The 10,178-nt window shown below is 42.7% G+C and overlaps 1 protein-coding gene across 1 annotated transcript; it reads right to left on the minus strand.

Annotated features, from left to right (window-relative positions):
• Positions 1 to 467: 467 nt before the first annotated feature.
• Positions 468 to 10,151, minus strand: NUDCD2 (NudC domain containing 2). The gene is made up of 4 exons (XM_077825409.1): positions 9,850 to 10,151; positions 7,682 to 7,730; positions 3,694 to 3,845; positions 468 to 2,581 (listed from the first exon to the last, which is right to left on the minus strand). Exons 1-4 carry the CDS (start codon positions 10,036 to 10,038, stop codon positions 2,498 to 2,500), a joined length of 474 nt encoding a protein of 157 aa, XP_077681535.1. The 5' UTR covers positions 10,039 to 10,151; the 3' UTR covers positions 468 to 2,497.
• Between the last annotated feature and the right edge of the window lie 27 nt (positions 10,152 to 10,178).

The following is a 10,178-nucleotide window of genomic DNA, read 5'->3' on the forward strand; positions in this document are numbered from 1 at the left end:
TGGTAAGTCTAAAGTCAGTACCGAGCAAATTAATTGAAACAACAGTAAAGAATAAAATTGTCAGACACATAGCAGAACGTAAATTGTTACACAAAAGTCAACATGGTTTCTGTAAAGGGAGATCATGTCTTACTAATCTATTAGAGTTCTTTGAAGGGGTCAACAAACGTAGGCATAGTGTACTCAGATTTCCAGAAGACCTTTGACAAGGTCATTCACCAAAGGCTCTTAAGTAAATTAAGGAGTCATGGAATAAGAGGGAAGATCCTTTCATGGATTGAGAACTATTTAAAGGACAGGGACAAAGGGTGAGTCCTAGGACCAATCCTATTCAGTTTACTCATAAATGATCTGGAGAAAGGGTTAAACAATGAAGTGGCAAAGTTTGCAGGTGATACTAAGCTGCTCAACATAGTTAAGACCAAAGCAGACTGTGAAGAACGTCAAAAAGATTTCACAAAAGTAAGTGATTGGGCAACAAAATGGCAAATGAAATTTAATGTGGATAAATGTAAAGTAATGCACATTGGAAAAAATAACCCCAACTATATATACAATATAATGGGGGCTAATTTAGCTACAGCTAATCAGGAAAGAGATCTTGGAGTCATTGTGGATAGGTCTCTGAAGACATCCACACAGCATGCAGTGGCAGTCAAAAAAGCAAACAGGATCTTAGGAATCATTGAAAAAGGGATAGAGAATAAAACAAAAAGTTAAATACAAAGAGTTAAACAAAAAATTGTGCTGATTCAGCACTTGCTAGCTAATAAACTCTATTCCCACAGCTCTGCTGAATTACTAATGCTAGTACACAAAGATGGTACTGGGAAACAAGTTTAGCATGAAATCTATTCAAAATAAAGGAGGAATTATTTGCCCAGTGAGTTTACTCTTCTTTGTCTTCCAAACAAAGTTTTGACTGTATGTTCTGTATAAACGTACTGAGGAGACTTGATTTTGGAAAATAAACTTTAAATACAGATATGTAATCATTCAGAGAGAGACTGCCATATTCAGGTCCTCTTTCAAGGCTCAATTCTCCTGCTGTTGGGTACTTACAACTTTTACTGAAATCAAATTGTAGCTCTCACGTTGAAACAGTTCTTTAAATTCTAAAACAGAGGTGGGCAAACTACAGCCTGTTGGGGGAGGCCCTTGAGCTCCTGGCTGGGAAGGCTAGCCCCCGGGCCCTCCCCTGCTGTCCATCCCCACCCCTGCAGCCTCAGCTAACCATCCTGCCAGTGCTCTGGGAGGCAAGGCTGCAAGCTCCTGCCAGGAAGTGTGGCTGCAAAAGCCGCCAGCCTGCCCAGGGGCACTAGACTGCACAGTGGCATGGCTGGCTCCAGCCAGGCAGCACAGCTGCCAGTCCTGGTGCTCTGAACAGCATGGTAAGGAGGTAGGGAGGTTAGATAAGGGGCAGTCAGAGGACAGGGTGGTTGGATAGGCATGGGAGTCCTGGGGGGCCTGTCAGGGGGCAGGGAGTGCGGGGGCAGTTAGGGGCAGGGGGTCCCAGGAGGGGGCAGTCAGGGGACAAAGAGTGGGGGCAGGAGGTTGGATGGGTCAGGGGTTCTGAGGGGGGCAGGAAGTGGGAGGCGGTGATAAGGGGTGGGGGCCAGGCTGTTTGGGGAGGCACAGCCTTCCCTACCCTACCCTCCATATAATTTTGGAACCCTGATGTGGCCCTCAGGCCAAAAAGTTTGCCCACCCCTGTGCTAAAAGAAGAGTTTTGGGTTCTAAGTACACAAAATTGCATCCTACAGGCAAAGTATTCCACCCTTTCAGAAATCAAAACCTCTTCTCCTTCCACTAAGAATATTAAGTTACTATACTGTAAGTAGACCTACGAGTACTGGAGCCCAGGCTTCAACCTAAACCTTTTGACTTTCTGCTGCCACAGTTTGTCCTTCAGCAACATTTGGCACAACACTAAAATGTCAAACCTTATTTTCTGCACTTAAGAGTAATATTCTTGTTTCTGCCACTGCGGTTTTAAAACTGAATTTACTAACACACATCAGAGGGCTGCTAACCAAGTGAGAGCTACAAAAGTACATTTTTAAAATTTAGAAAATACAGTTCTTTCAAAGTTAAGGATAATGGTAGGTGGCTTGCCTGTAGGATTAATTCTCCACAAGAGGATGAGTGCTGACATTTATGTAGCATTCTATAACTGTGCCTCTATGTCACTTCACTGTGGAATATTTCCACAAAGAAAATACTGCTTAAAAACAGTCATGACACCTTTAAAGTACATTTATCATGTATGCATATTTTCTATTAATATCAAAGTTAGCACACATTTAAAAATGACCCTCTATAACTTTGCTGTTTGTCTTGATCCTACTGAAAGGAATTCCCCTGTAATTATCCACAGAGACAGTATTTGGTGACATTCATTCTGTAGACAGGTGAAGTCTTTAGCAAAGACATATTTCACTCCTTCAGTTTAACATATTATTTCTCTCTGGTTCTTTGGAACACCGCTGAAAGTAGTTTATTTCTCAAGTTTGGAAAAGTCTGGTCCCCCTTTGCTGTAGTTCCCAGAAATTTCTGCCCCACTGAAGTCAAAGCCAGGATTCTGTACAGAGATAAAAAAAATTCATATAAAGGTTAATACTCAAAATATCACTGTATAAATCAAAGTTTGTTAACACTCTCCCAAACTGATAAAAGCACACAACCTTCTGCTTCTTGTGTTCCTGGGAATTGGCACAGTTGAAATTCTCTAGGGAGAGTGAAAAATTTTTGCACACACGCATCAGCAATTACACACAAAGGGAGATTGGTGGCTTGCCCAGCTGCAGAAGTGAGTTTGCAGGCTGTTGCCATCCCAAGTTTGGGAGGCAGCAAGCTTTCCATATCAAGAAAATCTTTAAAATGGTTTCAGGGAGTGGGGTTAAATAGTACAGCTGTTGACTTTTACAGTGTCCCTTTAAATGGTTATCTGAAAGGGGAAGTTCCTGCAGTACTGGACAGCTAGTTTTTATAAAAATGCTGCTGGTTTTTGTTAAACAAAAAATTGTGCTGATTCAGCACTTGCTAGCTAATAAGCATTATTCCCAGAGCTCTGCTGAATTACTAATGCTAGTACACAAAGATGGTGAAGTGCTAGAAGCAGTAGTCACAGCACTGGGAAACAAGTTTAGCATGAAATCTATTCAAAATAAAGGAGGAATTATTTGCCCAGTGAGTTTACTCTCCTTTGTCTTCCAAACAAAGTTTTGACTGTACGTTCTGTATAAACGTACTGAAGGAGACTTGATTTTGAAAAATAAACTTTAAATACAGATATGTAATCATTCAGAGAGAGACTGCCATATTCAGGTCCTCTTTCAAGGCTCAATTCTCCTGCTGTTGGGTACCTGCAACTTTTACTGAAGTCAAATGTCAAGATTCTGAATGAACTATGCATTACTTTCCAAAACTAATGCCTTTTTTAAATTCTAAAAGAAGAGTTTTAGGTTCTCTCAAAGTACCGAATGGCATCCTGTAGGCAAAGTTCAGTATCCTAATGAAGGTTCAACCCACTGAGTGACAAATCAACCAGAATGCGTTAAAATAAAATAGTAAAAATGGGTTAACTTTGTGTATTTCTGATGAGTGTAAAAGAATTTTTCCGTTTCATGGCCATAACCTGAGCAGAATATGTATAAATAAGACACAAACAGTAATTAGTGTCCTCTGACTTGCCTCTCTTTGGAATCTCTCCAGTGTAAGTTTCCTCTGCATCTGGTCCTGTACCCAAGGATCAGCAGCATAGTCATTTTCTAACAGAGAGGTCCAACAATTTCCAGCATCTCGATTGGTTTTCATTAGAACAATACGTATCAATTTTCTGTCCTCTTCATAAGAAAAACAGAAATAACCATTGGACTTCTTAAGTGCTATACTCTTTTTCAGCCAAATTCAACATTAATAATTCAGTGAATTTTCTGATGAAACTTCTTCTTAAAGCCTATGCAAAAAGATATTTCATTCACTGAAAATGAAGACAAACTCAGAAGTCCAGACCAATGTGTAACAAGAAAACTTAAAGGGAAGATCCCTTTATTCATATATTTAAAACATGGTACATACATATTTCCTCCCTCCAAACTAAGTGGAACCTTTCTAGAGAGACTGACTGATGAGGAAAGATTAATAATATTAATACAGTAACTCCTCACTTAAGGTCCTATCGGTTTTGTTGTTACAGCGCTGTTCTATTAGAGAACATGCTCATTTAATGTTGTGCAATTTGGCCGCCTGCTTTGTCCACACCTTGCAGGATTCTCTGGAAGAGCAGCCCGTCCTCGTGGGGGCTTGGAACCAGGGTGGGTCAGCAACCCCCCTATCAGCTCCCCTGCACCCCCCCACCTCACCCTCCTTCCTCCCTCCCTGTGCCTCTTGCCCACTGCAATCAGTTGTTTTGCAGTGTTCAGGAGGCTGGAGGGCGGGGAGGAGTGAGGATGCAGCATGCTCAGGGGAGGGCATGGAGCAGGAAGAGGTGGGGTGGGGCCTTGGGGGAAGGGGTGGAGTGGGGGCAGGCCTCGGGCGGAGCACCCCCCAGCAAAGTTGGCAGCTGTGCTTGTACCTGAGTCTCAATGGGGGAATCTGCCGCTGCTGCTACTCAGCCTCCTTCAGTCTACTTAGGAGTCTACTCAGCCACCTTCAGCCTCCTTGCCCGCCTTATTGTCTGCAGCGGGCTGTGCCTGTGTGGGGTAAGGCAGGGGCACCTCCCAACTACTGTATGTTTGTAAACACACTCCAGGTGCAGGCTACCCCCCGATTCATCATCGCTTTGCCATTCATTTCAATGCCAGCTTTCTCTCTCTGCCCCTGCATGCACACAGCAGGGAGGAGTGCAGCCCTGCAGCAAATCTTATTTTCCTCCTCTGACAACAGTCACAGCTACATTGGCTGCAGTGCTGCCTCAGTGCTGAGTGTGTGGTTACTATGGGAGGTACAGCAGGGCCAGTTTTTCCAGGGCACCCTGGAAGACAGGCCTTTGGTCCTCCAGCAGGGCTCCTGTGAAAGTAAGAACCTGCAAGCGAAACTGACTCCATAACTAGTCCTAGCCTAAACCCACAGGGCTTCCAATAGGGGAGCAGATTACCATAGAGAATGGCATGGGTTTTCCAAGTTCTTTCCCTTTCAATAGCTGATTGATGCTGCATGACCCCAACCACTCAAGGCTGAAGGGAGTGAAGAGTAGTACATGCATGCGCCGTCCAGAGGAGTATCACCCAGCATCATGAGTCAAAAATGTCCAGCAAGTGATAGTCAAGCGCCTAGCAGTACCACGAGCAGTAAGAAAACCAGGAAACCATTAGTTTGGGTACTAAATTAGACATTTTAAGGTATTTTGATGCAGGTGAACGTGCGGTAGACGCTGGCATCACTCTAGGTCTTACCCCGACGACTGTGAGAACAATTCAGAGTAAAGCCAACAAGAGCAGGGCTAGTGCTCGGTGTGTAACACTGCTTAGTGCTCCTACAATAAGTCAATCAAGAAGTAGTTTGCTGGAAAACATGGCGCATCTTCTTTCAGTGGAGATAGAGGACCAAAACTAAATTTGCGAGTGATACAAACTTTTTGCCTTAGCTTGTATGACAATCTGAAGAGAGACCAAGGTGAAGGATCACAGACAGAGATGTTCACCGCAAGGTGGGGATGGTTTGATCAGTTCAAGAGGCGCTTCCACCTGCATAACATCAAGATGTCCGGTGAGGTGGCTAGTGCCAATATGGCAGCAGCTAAAAAATTCCCTATCTCAAGAAAATAATTGAGTAAGGTGACTATTCCCCTAAGCATGTCTTCAGTGTCAATGAAACGGGCCTCTACTGGAAGATGATGTCTAAGCGGACTTACATTTCCTAAGAGAAAAAGAGAGCGCCCAGATTTGAAGTAGCTAAAGACCGCCTAACCTTGCTTCTAGGTGGTAATGCTGCCAGAGACATGAAGATGAAACCTCTGACAGTATACCAATTGGAAACACCACAAGCTCTCAAGGGATTTTCAAAAAAACACCTTCCAGTCATTTGAAGATCTGGAGCTATTTTTTCCAGAATGACTGACTCTCTATGCTGTCCCTGCATGGAAGGAATACTGTGCCAAGGAAAATCTTGATTTCAAGATTTTATTGCTTATTGATAATGCACCGGCTCATCCAATCAACCTGGATGACCTGTGCGAAAACATCAAAGTTGACTTTCTGCCACCTCACACCGCATCACGCATCCAACTCATGGACCAAGGAGCCACCGGTGCATTTAAAGCGTATTACTTACGCTGTACTTTCGACCAGCTCATCAGAGGCAAACCTACGATTCAGCAATTTTGGCATGACTACAACATCCTGAAGTGCATCAATAACATTGGTGAGTCCTGGGCTGAAGTTACTCAGGCATGCATGAATGGTATGTGGGGAAAGTTGTGGCCTGAAAGTGTCAATGACTTAAAATAATTTAAAGATATTGTCCTCGCTGTGAAGAAAGATATCCTCGGCTTGGCAAAGAAAAGCAGGTTTTGATGAGGTGGAAGAAGCCAATGTTACACAACTTCTGCAATCACACGGAGAAGAGCTAACCAATGAAGATCTGATGCAACTAGAAGTGATGAGAGCAATGGAAGAGGGCCAAGTAAAAGAAACACCAATCCATCAAAATTTGACTGCCAAACATCCTTCTGAAGCTTTCCAAATTATTGAAGCTGGCTTGCAAATCCTTAGTGATGACGATCCTGACAGGAACGCAGCTCCAAAGTGCTTAGGGGAGTTGGTCTTGTAATGACTTGCTATAAAGAAATTTACCAAAAGCAGTGGGGGGGAAAGGAAAGCAAAACAATCTCTAAACGTGTTTTTTTTTTTAGTTGTTCAGCAAGAACAGCAAGAGGAGCAGCCAGACGATCCACCCTCTTACTCGACCACCTCAACCGAGCTTCACAGTCATCAATTCTGAGTATAGTATTAAATTGCTTGTTTAAAATGGTTTAAAATGTATACTGTATGTATATAGAATGTCTTGTATCTGATAAAAAGAATGTCCCTGGAACCTACCCCTCTCCCCCCCACTATTTATGTTAATTCTTACAGGGAAATTGGATTTCCTTAAATATCACATTTTTCAGGAACATAACTACAATGTTAAGTGAGGAGTTACTGTATGCGTATCTTGGCTAAGGGAAAACAATGAAGCTGAGGTCATGGTAACAACTTTCAAAATGGTCAACACTAAAGAGGGCAAGGAATTACTTTGGACAGCATACTGAGATATAACAAAGTAATGGGATGAAATTAAGAAAAGGAAAATTTAGGCTGAACGTCAAGGGGGAAAAAAACCTGGATAGCAGTCTCTCAATGAGGTTTGATTGCTCATGACATTTATAACTAGATGAATGGAACCAGCACTCCAAAGTATACTAATGGGAACAATCCTGCATTGGTAGGAAATGGACTAGATGACTTAATATTTTCCTTTCATCTCTAATTTCTATGATTCTCACTAAAAAAACAAAGACGTCATTAGGCTGTTTTTGTATTGTGATCCAAGAACTGTATGTTTGTGTCATGATCTGCTTTCTTCAATTATAGTACACTCTGGTTCTTAAAAAGAAATAAACTCTAATGTTGAGAAAGATTTGAACACACAGAAATTTAACTGTCTTTCAAAATTTCATTTAAAGGAAGCAGATAGTTACCTAACGTCCATGTCCCTTCATCAGCTATTGTGCAGTCAAAGAGTCTACCCTGAAAAAGACATTTACAAAGTTAAGTAGTTTATCAGTATCTGATTGATATTAGCAAAAAGAAAAGGAGTACTTGTGGCACCTTAGAGACTAACCAATTTATTTGAGCATAAGCTTTCGTGAGCTATAGCTCACTTCATCGGATTACTCCCAGTTTATACAGAAGTTTGAAAACTTCCTACAGTTTAAAAAGGAACAACCTGGCACTGAAAAGTTATTATTATACATAAGAAAGTAAAATTAATTATGAAAAAGAATTGCTTAATACAATAAAAATACCTGTCACTGTTTCAGTATCTCAGTGAAAGGGACTGTCTTGGGGGGGTGAGGGGGGGATTTCCCATTTTAATGTGACTTCCCATCAAGGTTCCAGTATGTCTGTAAAGTGCCATGCACACCTATGGCACAATATAAATAAATTATAATGATGCAAAGAATTGCTAATTACCAGCGCCAATGAGAAAGCAAATGGGCTTTCCAATGAGAAAGGAAAGAAAGTCAGAATGTTTTGAAGTACTACGATAAATCCTACAGTGTACAGTCTCTCTTAACAACTACTGAAACAAAAACTTTTAGACATATACCATAGAATTTACACTGCAACAACTTTGAAAAATTTCTCATTTCTAATTTTTTTTTAATTAGAAAGTTGATTCTTTCATTCCCATGGATATTCTACAATGCATCATCATTAAATGTGTTTTACTGTTTGCTAATGAAATACCTTGAAGACAAACTTTGTAATGTACTATTTGTAAGTAGATACAGTAACTTAAAAATATTTAAGGGACAGTGCCAAGACAAATACAAATTTTATAAAGTATCAGGGAGTAGCCATGTTAGTCTGTATCCACAGAAACAACAAGGAGTCCGGTGGCACCTTAAAGACTAACAGATTTATTTGGGCATAAGCTTTAAGAAGTGTTTTTTATTATCCACGAAAGCTTATGCCCAAATAAATCTGTTAGTCTTTAAGGTGCCACCGGACTCCTTATAAATTTTGTAGAAGTCATTACCTATGTTACCAATACACTATTTTTATTATTTATTCGTACAGCACTTTGTACTGAAGGGGAAATGCAAGATCTCCATCTTCAAATGCTTAAATCAAATGAAATCAATTATGCTAATTTGAGGAGTGAACGAGTGGACCCCTATGCTTGTATTTCTACTCAGTTTCACTTAGGTTCTCATGTACTAGTAGAATACTACAGTTTGCATTTCAAGCATTGCAAGGAAGTATTTTAATTCCCTCAAAACTATTTTAACTGTTTTGGGTTTTTTTTAGAAACTGCAAAACCAAACAAGAAAGGTGTACTAGCAGGTTTCATAAAAAAGAAAAAAATTAAGACCCTGGGCATAAAATTACTTAACTGTCTCTCTCCTAAATGGAAAATAATCAACCTCAAGGATTGAGAAATGAGACAATATTCTGAATTGTTTACAGTGTTGCTGTGGCCCTGTCAGTCCCACAATATTAGAGAAACAAGGAGGGTGAGGTAATATATTTTAAGGGACCAACTTCTGCTGATGAAAAGACAAACTTGGGAGTTTAGACCAGCCTAGACCAGAAGAGCTGTGCAAACTCGAAAGCTTTCTATATATTGCCTGACCCACCTTATCAGTCTAGTATTCTCAGTGTTAAATAGCCGACTCCCATTTACCTTGTGTATGGCCTTTCGCAGGTTTCCATTGGATTTTACAACAAACATAATTTTTTAAATCTGAATTCCAAACTCTTTGCTGACACGGGTCGAAAATGTTCAGAGCTCCCTGCGCGAGCTGCATCCCAGCCACTAGACTCCCTATAGCCAAAGGAGATACTACTCAGAGGGCCACGTCAACGACACATGGGCCCCCAGCCCCCCAGTCTCATACCACGGTGCTGGAAGCAGCGTCTCCCGCAAGGCTCCCCAGCAGTGCGAGCAAGGGCACGAAGAGTTACACGTTCCCCAGTGCAGCAAGGACCGGGTGTCAGCGAACCAGCGCCGGAGCAAGCGCACCCCGCCGCTCTTGACTGCCTGCAACAACTGCTGGGGCCTCCCCGCAGCTCTGCGGCCCAGGCCAGGCCCTGCCCCACTGGCAGCCTAGTCGGCCAGCCTCCCCCTTCCCAGCGCTACCTTGAGCACCTCCTGCCCGCGCACGGCCAGCGCCAGGTGCCGGCTCTGCAGGCTGCACTGGATGTCCTTAGCCCGGGTGCCCGGCGGGACCTGCACCTCGATGAACACCTCCTCCAGGGTCTGGTACCAGCAGCCCCATGGAGTCGCGCAGGACACCACCCCGCTCCGCTCCTCAAAGGGGCCCGACATTGGACTCACGGGCCCCACCGCGCTCAACTAACTGCGCGCTTTTCCCGTCCCCTCCGAAAACAGCGCGACACGCATGCGCCGTCGCGGGCTAAGCAGGTTTTGCGCACTTTTCCGCTCGCGAGCCGACATCACTGGTTTCT

This window comes from Eretmochelys imbricata, chromosome 8 (assembly GCF_965152235.1).
Source record: "Eretmochelys imbricata isolate rEreImb1 chromosome 8, rEreImb1.hap1, whole genome shotgun sequence".
NCBI classification, from domain to species: Eukaryota; Metazoa; Chordata; order Testudines; family Cheloniidae; genus Eretmochelys; species Eretmochelys imbricata.

Bases quoted from the DNA above. Each gene is read 5' to 3' on its own strand.
- NUDCD2 (XM_077825409.1), bottom strand. From the start codon at position 10,038: ATGTCGGGCCCCTTTGAGGAGCGGAGCGGGGTGGTGTCCTGCGCGACT. The intron at 7,731-9,849 runs GTAGCGCTGGGA...TGTCTTTTTCAG, and splicing joins GCGGGCAGGAGGTGCTCAAG to GGTAGACTCTTTGACTGCAC. The intron at 2,582-3,693 runs GCAAGTCAGAGG...ATCTCTGTACAG, and splicing joins TGGAGAGATTCCAAAGAGAG to AATCCTGGCTTTGACTTCAG.